This window comes from Manihot esculenta, chromosome 11 (assembly GCF_001659605.2).
Source record: "Manihot esculenta cultivar AM560-2 chromosome 11, M.esculenta_v8, whole genome shotgun sequence".
Taxonomy (NCBI): Eukaryota; Viridiplantae; Streptophyta; class Magnoliopsida; order Malpighiales; family Euphorbiaceae; genus Manihot; species Manihot esculenta.
Genome location: NC_035171.2, coordinates 1,547,797 through 1,561,909, shown reverse-complemented (window position 1 = coordinate 1,561,909; position 14,113 = coordinate 1,547,797). Strand labels below are relative to the sequence as shown.

At 34.7% G+C, this 14,113-nt stretch overlaps 2 protein-coding genes across 5 annotated transcripts in view; one reads left to right on the top strand and one right to left on the bottom strand.

Moving 5' to 3' along the window:
- Positions 1-4,488, top strand: part of LOC110626447 (40S ribosomal protein SA) — a 24,269-nt gene extending 19,781 nt beyond the window's left edge. Inside the window, exons 1-5 of one of the 2 annotated variants that reach the window (XM_021772356.2) lie at positions 2,187-2,430; positions 2,996-3,258; positions 3,369-3,566; positions 3,880-4,090; positions 4,249-4,488. In XM_021772356.2, coding sequence (XP_021628048.1) covers positions 2,289-2,430; positions 2,996-3,258; positions 3,369-3,566; positions 3,880-4,090; positions 4,249-4,388 — 954 coding nt within the window. In that variant the 5' untranslated portion in view covers positions 2,187-2,288 and the 3' untranslated portion in view covers positions 4,389-4,488. Of the gene's footprint in view, positions 1-2,186; positions 2,431-2,995; positions 3,259-3,368; positions 3,567-3,879; positions 4,091-4,248 lie in introns of those variants that run through there. The other variant, XM_021772354.2, reaches the window with a different exon arrangement.
- Positions 4,440-14,113, bottom strand: LOC110626445 (phosphoinositide phosphatase SAC2). 3 transcript variants are annotated; one of them, XM_043961979.1, is made up of 17 exons: positions 13,605-14,113; positions 12,772-12,823; positions 12,409-12,613; positions 12,154-12,319; positions 11,244-11,466; positions 10,756-10,832; positions 10,356-10,543; positions 10,176-10,273; positions 9,941-10,074; positions 9,730-9,849; positions 9,017-9,374; positions 8,011-8,132; positions 7,759-7,872; positions 6,785-6,961; positions 6,352-6,525; positions 6,184-6,268; positions 4,440-5,453 (listed from the first exon to the last, which is right to left on the bottom strand). In XM_043961979.1, the coding sequence occupies exons 4-17, from the start codon at positions 12,288-12,290 to the stop codon at positions 5,343-5,345; spliced, it is 2,118 nt and encodes a 705-aa protein (XP_043817914.1). In that variant the 5' UTR covers positions 12,291-12,319; positions 12,409-12,613; positions 12,772-12,823; positions 13,605-14,113; the 3' UTR covers positions 4,440-5,342. The 3 variants fall into 3 exon arrangements, with proteins under 3 accessions (XP_043817914.1, XP_021628044.1, XP_021628043.1); XM_021772352.2 differs by lacking the exon at positions 12,772-12,823 and having other exon boundaries at positions 13,605-13,743; positions 13,898-14,113; XM_021772351.2 differs by lacking the exon at positions 12,772-12,823.

Genomic DNA, 14,113 nt, shown 5'->3' with positions numbered 1-14,113 from the left:
GACCAAGGCGACCTCAATAGCCCACGATCTGTTAAGTAAGGAAAGACCTGTGTGAGCTCCCTAGGGGGGGCCGGGCGCTGACAGAGGGAGTTTTGAGGTCATGTCCAATCCGAGATGTGAAATGTTTGTGCTGTGACGCATTCCATGAAAGCATGTAATTAATGAACAGTTTTCATTGTTTCTCCTCACTGGGCTTTTTAGCTCATCCCTCTCCCCTCACCCTAGTTTTGCAGGTCAGAGGTAGTCCAGGAAGGCGTCAAGGGTAAAGGTTTTGGCTATGTAATAGAGTAGCGGACATGATGTAATTTAAAGGATTAATATGTAATGTAATGGATAGAGTATTGTGCTTGGCCCTAGTGTATGGTTAATCCCTTGTTATGCATGATCCTGTTTTATGTTTCTTGTTGAGAAATGTGTGGAACCAAGGCTGACTTATGATATGCTGACCCTATGAGAGTGGGTTCTATGTTTCCAGACATAGTGCATGCAGGTCAAGCTTGGTAAGTGGGAGGAAAGTTTTCAGTTTTTTTATGTTTATGTTTGATCATGTATGGGATTTATCAGGTACACAGAGTTCAGGATGGGCTTGCTACGGGTCCCGGCGGCCTTAAGCCGATCTGGATCCTAGCTCCGGTAGCGGTCCGATTTCCGGGTCGTTACAATGTTTCATATGAATGATGTTGGAATAGCTTAGTCGGAGATCTTAAATCTATGGTATCTGTAATGTCTATAGGTCATGGTGTTTCCACTCAAATCACCTTCCACTGTAATGCGAATACAAATTTTGACCATTGTCTATATACGTGATATTACGTGAATTTATAGGTTATGGCTTCAACTTTTTGATAGTTGTTGTAAGTCTTGCTTTCAGTGCGAAATATAAGTGCCATAAGTCATGCTCTTAATGGTTCAATCGATTTCAGTTACTACTGGTATCCATAAGATATGGAGTGAAATGGAGTTGACAGTTGCTAACTGCATTTTTTGAATTACTCGCTCAGTAATTTTATTTGTTTCATGAACCTTGATGTATTGATGCTATATTTTTTTATTTGCAACCGTTGAGATCACTTCTTAATTTGCCATGTTGAAGAAGTGAATAGATAGAAATTGGAAGTTAGAATGTATTAATGGTAAGTTTGCTTAGTTCAATCCCGTTTTGAAAAGCTTGCAAGGATTAGGCTAAATAGGCAACATATGCTAGAACGTCTTGGTTGGTACATTTAAGGAATTTTTTTTTTTGGGGTTAAGATGTGCATCAAAATATGCTGTTAATTTGAATACTGCTAAACCAATTTAAAGACGTGTTAAAAAACTTGTTAAAAAGTTGTTTGTTAATAAAGATTTTAAAATTTAGTGTTATAATTGAAAGTCAGTAAGAGAGTTGCAATAAATTGGTGTTCTCAATAGTATTTTTAAACAAAAAATAAGTTCTATCAATGATCTTAGACGGACAATTAATTTTAATAATATCCTAAAATGCATCAAAACTTTATTATTAAGTATATATATATACATTCTGACATGTATTTTTAAAAAAAATATGTAAATCATAATTTTATAATCATCAAATAATTTTAATACTTTGCACTCACAGATATAGTCTCATAGTAAATATATTTGAGTAAATCTAAAAGATCCCATGTTCTACTCTCTTAATTCCTATTTCAAAAAAAAAAAATTTGATGCCTTAATTTAATTTGCATTGTTTAAATTATAAGTTATTAACAATTATTTAAAAGACTATTAATAAAGAAGAATTAAAAAAACTAATAAAAAATTAAAAATAGTATACAGAAAAAAAAAAAAAAAAACCAAAGAAAGAAATAAAAAAGACATCTATTCTAGCGGATTTCATTTTGTTTCTTGAAAAAATTAAAGAGTTAGAAATGAGATCTTAAGATACTTTTAATTTCAATATTTTTTATTGAAATAAATTTTAGGGAAAAGAAAAAAAATTCATAATTTTATTAATTTTTTAATTCAAATCGAATATTTATAATATTGGACGATTAACAAATGGAGATAATTTTTAAATAACATTAAAAATATTAATATAAAAAATAATTTAATATAAATTAATTTCTACTCTAAAATAAAAATAAATAAATTTATAAAATATTTTTTATATTTTTTTAATTGATAATTACAATATTATATATTATTTTAATATAAATTAAAATCATATACTCTCTCAGTCTCCCTCGGAAAAACCTAGCTCATCCCTCGCTCTCTATCTGACACAGACGGTTACAGTTCTCTTCCTCTCAAGCTGTTTCATAGAAGCCATGGCGATGGCAGCAGCTCCCACCCGGACTTTGTCCCAGAAGGAGTTGGATATACAGATGATGTTGGCTGCCGAAGTTCACCTCGGCACTAAGAACTGCGATTTCCAGATGGAACGCTACGTGTTCAAGCGCCGAAATGATGGTATTTACTCTCTCTTGGATACATATGTAAGTTTGATTATCTTATTAGGAAGATCTCCGATAAGCGGTATATTCAATGGCTGCAGATGATTATGTTTCCACTCGATCATCCGGGACTAGTTCTGATATAATCCCCTTTTTTTTCTTTTTATTTTGATGATGTGAATTTTGTGTAGAATTAGGAATAAAGCGAATCACTGATTCAATAGTCTTAGCCTCTTAAGCTGCCTTGTGAATGAATCAGAGTAGAAGGAAGATATATTATGGAATTGGATTACTTGAATTGCTTAAGAATCTGTCTTGTTTGAAGTAGTTACTTTTTAATTCGAATTGATCTTTACGGAAATACTGCTTTTTTCTTGGAGACACTTGTGCATATACAAGTTGTATTTTAGCAGTTCTAGAGATTCATATACATGTATTAGTTGTATGCATCATGATTTTGCATTCCAGAATCTATTTCCTAGTCTTGCTTGTCTTTACTGTTGCTTATCTAAATCCTGAAGTTTGATGTGCTGTCAAGATGTTAATGATGTTGGTATGAATTACTCCTTGTTCCTTCCCAGGAATTTATATTATCAATCTTGGTAAGACTTGGGAAAAACTTCAACTGGCTGCTAGGGTTATTGTTGGCATTGAGAACCCTCAGGACATTATTGTTCAGTCTGCAAGGCCTTATGGTCAAAGAGCAGTCCTCAAGTTTGCTCAATACACCGGTGCTCATGCTATTGCTGGAAGGCACACTCCCGGTACATTCACTAACCAGCTCCAAACATCTTTCAGTGAGCCTCGTCTCTTGATCCTCACTGATCCAAGAACTGATCACCAGGTGAATCCTCCCCTATTCATGGCCTTAAGCTTAGTGTGGATGCCTTTTTTATGAATGTTTTATTTCCTATATGAACCTTGACCGAATTCTAACTTTTCTTACACATGCAGCCTATTAAGGAATCTTCTCTAGGAAACATTCCCACCATCGCTTTCTGTGATACTGATTCTCCTATGCGATATGTGGATATTGGCATCCCTGCAAATAACAAAGGAAAGCACAGTATTGGGTGCCTATTTTGGCTCTTGGCAAGAATGGTTCTACAGATGCGTGGCACTATTCCTCAAGGGCACAAGTGGGATGTTATGGTACACTCATAGTAGCTGATGGCTTTTTGCATTCAATGGTTCCAATCTATTGTTTGCTCTTTCAATTCCCAGTATATACAATTTCATTGCTTGAACACACATCCTCTGACTCATGTAGTCACCTGTAGAAAATGTAGGCATTTATAACAGCTATTTATATGAATAAGGCATATTATATTCCTGTCTCGTTGAAAGGTGCACAAAAGTTTAAACATTTGTTACAGACAGTTTGTGTCAAAATGCTTGTATAAGTGGCCATCAGTGTTTTTTCTACTTTAGTTTATTATATATCCATTTATCTTTCCATGAGCAGGTGGACTTGTTTTTCTATAGAGAACCTGAGGAAACCAAGGAACAGGAAGAGGAGGAAGCAGTGCCCGTTGCTGATTATGCACTACCTCCTGCTGATTATGGGCTTCCTGCAGCTGATTGGGGTGCCCAAATTGCTGATGGCCAATGGACTGCTGAAGCAGCTCCACCACCTATTGCTGCTGTTCCTGCTGCCAATTTCTATCCAGAACAAGGTATTGAGTTATTCCAACACCAGTTTAGCTCCCTTAATCATTTTAAATTTACATTTCATGAAGTTGTCAGATGCTGCTTTTGATCCAACTCCCTTTTTTTTTTTTCTTTCTCAATTTCTTTTCTTTCTGATAACACTTCTTTTTGGGTTCAACTTTAGGTGGATTCACCACAGAATGGGATGCTGCAGCTCCACCACCGCAATTTGCCGGTGCAGCCGCAGCCGCAGCCGCCACCCCGCAATTTGCAGGTGCAGCAGCCCCCACCCCTGCGCTTGCTCCTACTGGCTGGGATGAGTAAAGCATGAGGAGTTTCTATGCATATTAAAATTTTATTAGTTTTTTTTTTTTCAAGGGATTATGAACATCAAAGTTTTTGAAAGTTGATCTTCATTGACCTAGTGATGTTGTTTTCTTATTTTTCAACAGTCAAGTTTTCTTGCTTTTTTAATGTTGAAAAGTTCAAAAAAGAAAAAGTTAATGCAGTGGCCGATATATAAGATGGGTCTTTTGAATAAAAAAAAACCGTACCGATTGAAATTTTGACTGATTATGGAAAAACTTGAACTATCAGTTTAACCTGTTATACATGACAAGTTCAAGGCGTTACTCCGGTGAATGTTTTCAAACTCACCAAAATCAGTCTTTGAAACTATTAAATTTTCCGCTGCTTTGCCTATTCATTAGAAAAAAGAATACCTGAAAAATTGCTTCACCCTGATGATGCAACGTGGGCATGGGTTTCCAGAAATCAGCTTGCTTTCCCGGAGTGGAAGATGCGATGAATATATGAAACAAAATGTCTATGAATTAATCGATTGCAAAGTTATCACTCCGAGTATTGCCTTATTAACGAGATCTACTATTGAGGCAGCTGTCAATAATGAGTTCATTTTATAAACAAAGAGTTAAAGACTGACTACAAATTTAACCTTGCAAACTAGAGATCTAGATTTGAAATTTACATATAAGATTATTTCTGATCCTGATCCTAGAGGAATTGGAGAACCCTGAGCTGGGAGCTCCAAATGAATTAGCATATTCGTGTTGTGTTGTCTCGATCACACTCTTCTGAACAAAAATCAGACAAAATGCCGCTAACATTACAGTAATTCAGTACATAGCTTCAGGAGATGCCAGTGCCTTTCTTATCTTTAGGGAGGTGTCCTGCTCTTTATTCTCTATTATGTAATCCACATCCTTCGGATGGGATCAAGAGATCGGATAAATTACTATCATCTCAAATCCAAGGTAACTAACTTATTTGGAAAAGTGCCTCCCCATGTGTTACCCACTGCAGAAACCGCTCTGAAAATCCACCCGTCGCGTCTTCAGAAGAGATGTCAGCCCCTGTTTGATATTTTCCCTGAAGGTAAAAGGAATATGGTGAAATAATATTTGAAACTAATGCAGCCCCGCAAATTATAAGATTATAACATGATGTGCAAAACCAGCGAACGTTTCCATTTTACATTGAGGTTGATGCATTACAGAATAGTTTTTTTGAAAAACATCATTTTAGATACTGTAGGGAAAATGTTATTTTATTATATTAATATTCTTATGGAAGACTTATTCTTATAATATGATAAAACTCATTAATTATTTTTTCGATTTTGAAAAATATATTAAAACGTTTTTAATGTTTTAAAAAGTTTAAAACTTAATCCCAACGTTAATTTTGCTATTAAATATTTTACTATTTAGTTCTTATAACTTATTAGTTGGTCTCTCAAATTTTTAAAAAGTTTACTAATTAATCCCTTTAAGTATTTTAAAATTTTTATAATACTTAACGGTTAAAATTAACAGAATGACTAATTAATAAACTTTTTAAAATGTTAGGGACATTTTAATACATTTTTTAAAATCGAAAAACCAACTAATGAGTTTCTCCATACTAAATATAGTATGGACTAAATAGTAATTTTTTTAATTTAATATTGAATATTTCTAATATAATTAAGAAAATTTTCTCAACGAAACGTAAAATGATTATTATCTGCCTAGAAGCATGTATTGAAATTAATTTATCATCTATAGACATCCTCCCGTGTGAACCCCTATGTCATAAGTGTCAGATATTCAACACTAACCTTCGAGCTAGATCCAGACTCACTGGCAGATATTTCGCGTTTCAGTTCATTCACAAGACAATCATGTGATAGGCCAGCAATTGACCTGCAACCATTAAAACATCAATGGGCGTTAACTATTATTTGTAAGCCACTGCGTTCAAGAACTCGGTGGAACCATAAACTTACCTATCAAAAGGATCTCCTTCACAAGAATTCCCTGATGAAGAAAGCCAGTCCAAGTCAAGAAAATTTGAGCAACTACATGCATCCCCATGTTCATCATAGCAAATAGGATCACTTTCATAGTATTCTTCCCCTATATCTTTAAAAAGTTGCATGCGAGGCATTGAGGGAGTATACCTAAATTGACAACCAACATTCTATCAGCAGCAATGCAGTTGAATGCTCTCTCATCAGAGTTCATGAACATTAAATTTACCGACTGTTGAATGTAATTATTACATGCTAAATTTGAAAAGCTGGTTAACACTTACAAGCCTGGCTTTCTTGGGCATTAGCATTTACATATGCTACTTTACAATATGTTTTAACATGGGTGTATTGTACCAAAAAGTGATGTGGTGAAGTAACAAGTATGGAGATGTGATTTAATACAGACCTAGAGTATGACATATCACTTTCACAGGTGGAGATCTCTGGAGTTGAATCTGAAAGACCCTTGCAAACTCCTTGCTCCTCGGAAAAAGCCTTATTATGTACAACCTTGGTAGCTGTTACAAGCGAGTCACTTTCACAAAGAAGATTGCCATCTGATAGTGACCTTTTAATGAATGACCTGAAGATAGCCGAAATCAATGTTAGAAATTCAAAAAAGGAACTCTTGGTCCTGGATCAGTTTGCATTGTATATCCTGGCCCAAAAGCACACAAATTCTACTGAGACATGAATATGAAATGGTCATCTGCAATTTTCAAGATAAAAATACTGAATGATTTCATAAGATGCGAGAACAATAACTTTATAAAAAAAAAGAGAGAGAATCATGAAAAAAAAAAAAAAAAAAACAATTAGCTTTAAGCTGAGAAATTTATCTGTACAATAACAGTAGAACAGGATCCATACAATTGAGAGAGATTTTCAACTGAAGAGGTCTGTGATCTATGTGTTAAATGGGTTCTATTATTCCTAGATGGAGCTTTATATGCTTCCCTCTTAACTACACTTCGTTGAACAAAACTTTTAGAAAAAGCCCAGACATCTCTTTTTGTTGTCTGATTATTTTTTTTCCGTTAACTGATAAAAACAATATGTGCAAATTTACTAACATGGGTCTATATGCATTCCTCTTAACTACACTTTGTTTAATAAAATATCAAAGAGAGAATCAACTTTTGAATGAAAATCAAGACTTGATTGTGACGAAAGTCTCTCCTGCATTCAAAAGCTCCATCCTCTTTTTGTCTGATTACTTATTTCTATTATCTGATAAAAGCAAAATGTGCAAATTTCTGACATGATTTTCTGAAATGTTTTGTAGTTTCTAAGGAAACCACAGTATTGCACTAACGAATTGTTTGCTGTTGAACAAAATTTTCATGCGGAGAATATTTGCAATCATGAGGAATATAGTACCTAGCACCCTCATCAACCAAATCAGGACCATGTCCTCTAACATTGTGATGCTGATCTGAATCCAATTCCCATAATGCTGGCTTTCCCTGTTGTGGTTGGAAGTGACCCAAGAATCTGCTTAAAAATTACTGTCATGTTAAACAAGTAACTTTCCCATGCCAGTGCACCTCATATCAAAATTTGAGAATGCCTTGTAGCTTCTATTCCAGGAAAAACTCTGATGCTTTTGAAAAGAAAGCAGATTTAACTTACACGTTAATAGCGTCTTGTTTTTCAGCATCCATGTATGCATTACTGTAATAACGCTGTAAAGTTCTAAAAAACTCTTGGGACTGAGTTGCAGCTTTCCACTGGCCTCTCCTTTCTGAAAATATCTGTTAACATCACTTCAAAACAGTGACAAACGGGAACCAACGAATTCTAGTCTAGAGAAATCAAAGCATCTAGACGGGAAAAGAACAAATGAGTCTCCTCCGATATGCCAAAGGGCAAATTGTAACCCAATATCAACTGGATTTCACTCTAATGAAAAAGTAGTTTATTTAAGCCTATAAGAAGGGGTTCAAATGTTAGAAGTAAAGTTCCAAACTACAGCTGTCCCAAGGAGTGGTAAATAAATTATTTTAAGAATAAAGATAGGAAAAGCATATAATTTTTCTACTTTTAAAATGATTAACTAATAATATTAGTATCTAAATTGTTTCCTATACTAAATAATTTGTCTTAACTCACTCAGCTTGCTTACTTCATCACTGATGGACAGGTTCAGACATCAAAATTAAACTCTTTGTTCTTTCCTCGGCACAACCAAATAGATGACTGCATGCGAAGTTACTTTTGTTAAATTAAATTTCAAACCTAATAACACCACCAGTTGGCATGGTTGATAGATCATACTCATTTGTTTCACACAGTATGAACATGCTGAAGACTTGAATAACCCTACAACAATCGCTTGTTAATATACATCTTTACGCCTAATTGAGCTTTTGCATCACTTTAAAATATACTTATTAAAAACTACCACGCACAATTTCTTTGCTGTTTCTAAAATTCTACACTTCTATGTTATTCACTAAAGAGCAACAGCCACAGCCACAAGTTTATAATCTTGGAGAAATCAAATACATCAAATTCATCAAACAGAACAAAGGCAATAGACCTACTGGCAAACATACTACAAGCAAATATCTCTAATCCCAGTTGCATTGTGTAATATCTAAAAATTTTAAATTCAACCTTATTCAGAAAGAATTACCTTGTTGTGTGCAGCAGAGCCACCATACTGTAATGCAAGTGTGTCACCCATTGTCTCATAGATCCCCATTAAATCCTCTGCTAACGGATTATCTAAATCAATATTTTCTGATTCTACAAATCCAAGAGCACGCAGTTGATGACCAAGAGCCACCAGACCACAGGCATATTGGGCAACATTTGTGCGATCTAAACAGTCTATGCAATTGGTCCTTAGCACCCCATTTTGAAACATAGGGGTCTTGATACTCTGATTTATGTCATCTTCAGAACAAGCATTGGTAATTCCTGAGTCCAAATTCCTTCTCAAGTCATTTTCATTGGAAGTAATTTTGAGAGAGCATTCATCATCATTTTTCCTGGAGAATATTTACATTGCCAACAGCATAAATAGCTAGCAATAATTGAGCAGAAATGATAGTAATTTGGCTAAAATGAGAAGTTGCTAATGGAGTACAATATTCCACACGGCATAAGCCACCAAATATAAATGTCTAAAAGCATTCCCCAAGCTGGTCAAGCACCAACCTCGAATAATAAATGAGCATTATGAATCTTTGCCGTTACAATTCAACAAATCATAAATCAAATGCTGTGAATTATAAATAGGTTCAAAAGCAATGCCAAAAGATTGTTTAAATGGACAATCAATGCACAGAAAACCTTGTCATAAGAGATGAAAAATGCTGTAAAGAAGTCAGCAGCATTACTTACTCAGATGAATACAAAAACCCAATGGGCCTTAAACTTGGTGTGACTTGACAATAAAAGATGCCAGTCAAGTTCAATGCATATGCTGCCACTTTCCCTAGAAGTGACAATACATTGGTAGCTCTGTTCAAAAACAATCAAATAATATTCACATCAATAACACCAAAAGTAATTGGAGAAGGGAAAAAAAGGAGGACTAATGTGAGCTTAATACTTTCTGGAATGTCTATGCAAATCCCAGTGGAGGAACCTAAGGCGCTTATCCTCTGATAAGCCTTTATTTATGTATCTGATAGCATTAGCAAACTCGGTGCGGAGTATACTTTCTCGAGGCTTCTTTTCATGTGTCTGTCAGTCATGAACACAGTTGCCAAAAGATTATGATCCATTTACATGCATGGTCATGCACATACGTAACAATTTTTCTCTTAAACATTGCTGGGGCCTACCTTTATTAAATTCAAAATGATTATTGGATTTCCATATCTCTTTACAAGATTTTCAAAATGAAGCTTCGTAGCCTCATAATTTTGGTCTTTCTTCAATACTGTGAACAGAACAGGAAATCAGCATATTTTATGAAAAATTACCACTGAGATTATCACAATTTAAGTCTGCCGAAATCATACATATAATATCAGGTTTAATATTCAATCGTGAAGTTTCCTGGGACCAGAAAAGTGGAATTGAACCCCGATCTTGCACAATAGAACTTATTTGCACTGGATGTCCCTCAGGAACATCTTCAAACACAATTTGTTCTGTCTCAACATCATTAGCCACCCTACCCTTCTCATTCACACCGCGTTTTAAATATCTACACAAAAAAATATAGGAAGCAAGAATAAATTTCTTTTTAAGAGCAGCAGAAAATGCTTGGGAAAAGAAAAGAAGATAAAATATTAATCACACAATATTTTGGAAATTTATCAAGTTCAGGGGCGTAAAATAAAAGCTGAGATGGCAAAAAATGCAGTTTAAACTCTTGAAGTAATCTAGTGGGCAAGTTGCTCAGAAGGTCAAAAGTACCTTGTGCCGGCATAATGTCGTGATCGCCTAGCAATTAGAGTCAACTTAAATTCCCTACCAGCTACTGAAAGTTTGACCTGGATACCAAATCAGGAAACCAAAATATTCAAAGCTTGCACAAAATTTTGCTTAAATTTTACCCAGAATGAGGAACAAGAGAATGGCCAGATAAATTATTGTGAAGATGCAGTTAACAGCCTTGTACACTGACTTGGCTTACAAATGACCATGTACTTAATTTAGTTATCCTTGCTAAATTCCACTGGCTGGCTCCCAACTCAAAATGTAAAAAACATGGGAAGTGAAAAGATGGAACATAGAAGATGCAAAAGAAAAACATCATATTTGCCACCATATGCAATAGATATTGATAATAATTACTCTTTCCAATTCCGACCAAAAAAGAAAAAGATACAAAGGCACTGCTCTTTTTATGTGAGTAAAATAATTATGAGCATATACAGGCAAGGTTAGAAAATAAAATGCACCTGTTTAAAGAAGCCATATACTAATGCCACTGTCCATAGAGTATTCTTGAGGTTATTCCGGATTCCTCGTGTTAAAAATTCATTCCAAACAAACATTGTTTCATAGTGAGCTTGCCCTGTCTCATTGCTACATAAATTCTTTTGAAGACAATGCATGACATGATATGAATAGCTGAAAAAGAAGTCCCTTGTAAGATCCATTGTGCATAGGAGCTTCTTGTATCTACGCCACATAAAAAAAAGGCAAGCAAATTTAGTGCATGTTTAAGGAGAAAGAATAATATTGAATGCTGAGGGAAAAAAACCAAAGCTAAAGGACGGAAAAAGAAAAGAAAGAGAAAATAAAAGGGGAAAAAAGGAAAGGAAGTGACTTCTCCCCCTGAAACCCGATGATACCTTGCCTCATTCAATATGTTATATTAACATCATCACAACAGCAATGAAGATTGCCCCTGTACACATGCAAGAAACCAACTGGCAATAGCCACTACAGAACATTATCAACTAAGAGGATGCGACAGTAATGTTTAACATTGCATAATTCAAAATTATATAATGTACTAGTTTCGTCTAAAAAAGGAAGGAAAGAAAAAAGAATAAAGCTATACCACCAGAATAACTCAAAATAAGTTTGAGTAAGAGAAGTCCACACCGTATATTAACACCGAAGGGTGTATTAACAAAAATAGTACAGATATTACCTCCACAGGGTTGAACTTGTCTACTTCTAATAGACGATTCCCAACTCAGACTATTTGTCCCAAAAATTAATGAAAGAAAATAAAATAATAACCATGACAAAATCCTAATAATTACAAATGAATAGTGCGCAATTTTGATAACTAATCTCATAGGTCCCCTTAGAAGTACCAAGTACATATTACATTTACATGCAGAATGGACAAAAGACCTGTTCTCATTCTTAGAATTAGTCATATTGGACCGCATAGAAGAATTTGGAATAGGAATCATCTCGCTTTTGCTGATGGCATATATTGTATGGCCACATATTGCACCAATTTTCCTTCTTTTGGTTATCAGCAACATGTAATAAGGTCCCAAAAACTTAATGAAACCTAGTTTCAACAACAACAAAAAAAAAAGAATCATGAGCTCTATAATAAAATGGATGCAAAGATTAGACAGAGCAATATAGCATACATACCAACTATTCCATAGCAAGTAGTTACAAATTTAAGTCCACCAGTTGATTTATTCCCTTCATGTATTCGCCTTAGCAAGTCACAGCATTCACTTTCTGAGTAGGTTGTAGAATCTTCAAGAATAAATAGTTCAGATGGTTCTAACCGGTCAATCTTTAAAATCCTCCAAAAAGTTCTGTTCTTATCTCTTCCTATTATATAAAAATTCTGTAGCAAAGGAAATGAAATGAAATGAGTAGTGGACAAATTGTGTCACAATATATGATTCTGATTTCATAATCAACATAAATTAGTCATTTTATATTGATAAAAACAGAAAATACATAGTATTTGGTGAATCAAATGCAAAGACAAAGGCTTTTTACATCTCACTATTTGAGAGGAGCAAAAGTAGACAATAAACACGTGGAAGGTGTCCTAAAAAAAATTTGCAATAATTGGTAATAAATCTCAACATATGATCAAGACAGCAACATCGGTGTAGGCAAAAGAGCAAGTAAAATGAAATTAATACAATAAAAGAGAAACACAAACAACGTAGGTCAAATTTGTTAACTACTTTCTAACAAAAATTTAATTGAGGAGAAAAAAGAAATATTTTCAAGAAGTTGAACACGTAAACAACTCACTGAACCACCTAGAAATAAATGAACGGTGGCAACAGAGGAAGGATCTTACTGTTCTTCATTACTTAATCAATTTAAAAAAAAAAAGTTCCGTGGAAAGGCAAACCAATAGTGGAGATTCCAAAACCACCATCTGAAAATTCATCTCCTATCATAAATTTTACAGAGTAGATTTAGCAAATGAATTAAGAAAGACAAAAATCAAACAAGAACTCAAACTCTAATGAGTCCACTACTATCAATTACACGCAAATAAACAGAGAGTACTTGAATAAAAAAAAAAACCTTCATTCCAGATTTCTTATCAGGTCCATTTTTTTACCTGATCAAGTTAAAAAGATAAGTCTGCAATAATATAAACCACGTCAAAATGCAGCCAATCCAAATTATCACTCTATCATAGCTAAAACCACAAGTTGCGTACCTTATGCAAGCAAACTCGCACACAATTCAAAAGAAAATTTACACAAGCTCAAAAAGAAAAATGAATTTTCCAAAACGACTTGGCCCAGCAATCATAACTAGCAAATGCAAAATCCAAAATTAAAAACACTGAAACAATAGGATTGTACCGAGCGAGTCTCATATAGTCGGAATTTCTGCAAGTAGCTTGAATTAGGGTCGGATTTCCCGAAAGTCCAATTAGTTTCCATGTCCATACTGATCTAAGAACCTTCCTCCCCGAGCAGTCGTTGGCTCGGGTCAACTCCGCTGTAACAAAACCTCTACTTCTCAAATCTATACACACGCCACAACACACGCATATCTCTATACAACTCTCTAGATTTCATATTCAAGTACATAGACAAAAATAAACACAAAATGATAAATACACAGAAAGAGCTTAAAAGAAGAGAAAAACTACAGAAAAACTGAGAGTTGTGATCTTGGAGAAGGAAGAGGTTCGTGGAGAGCGCAGCAAACCACTACGAACAGAAACGGCGCGTTCAGATAGACGACGAGAGGAGCAGCGGCCAGAGGGGAAGAGAGAGAGAGAGAGGCGCTGTAGCCAGTAGATAGAGCAACTGCAAGCGCAGGAAAAAAAATTGAGAAGAGAAATTTGCTGTAAATAACGACTTTA

What these genes read in the sequence shown, in the direction of transcription:
- LOC110626445 (XM_021772351.2), bottom strand. Translation starts at nt 13,691, where the DNA reads ATGGACATGGAAACTAATTGGACTTTCGGGAAATCCGACCCTAATTCA. An exon ending in TACTTGCTATGGAATAGTTG is followed by an intron (nt 12,320 to 12,408) that starts GTATGTATGCTA and finishes TGTTGAAACTAG; the next exon opens with GTTTCATTAAGTTTTTGGGA. An exon ending in TTGGTTGATGAGGGTGCTAG is followed by an intron (nt 6,962 to 7,758) that starts GTACTATATTCC and finishes GGCTATCTTCAG; the next exon opens with GTCATTCATTAAAAGGTCAC.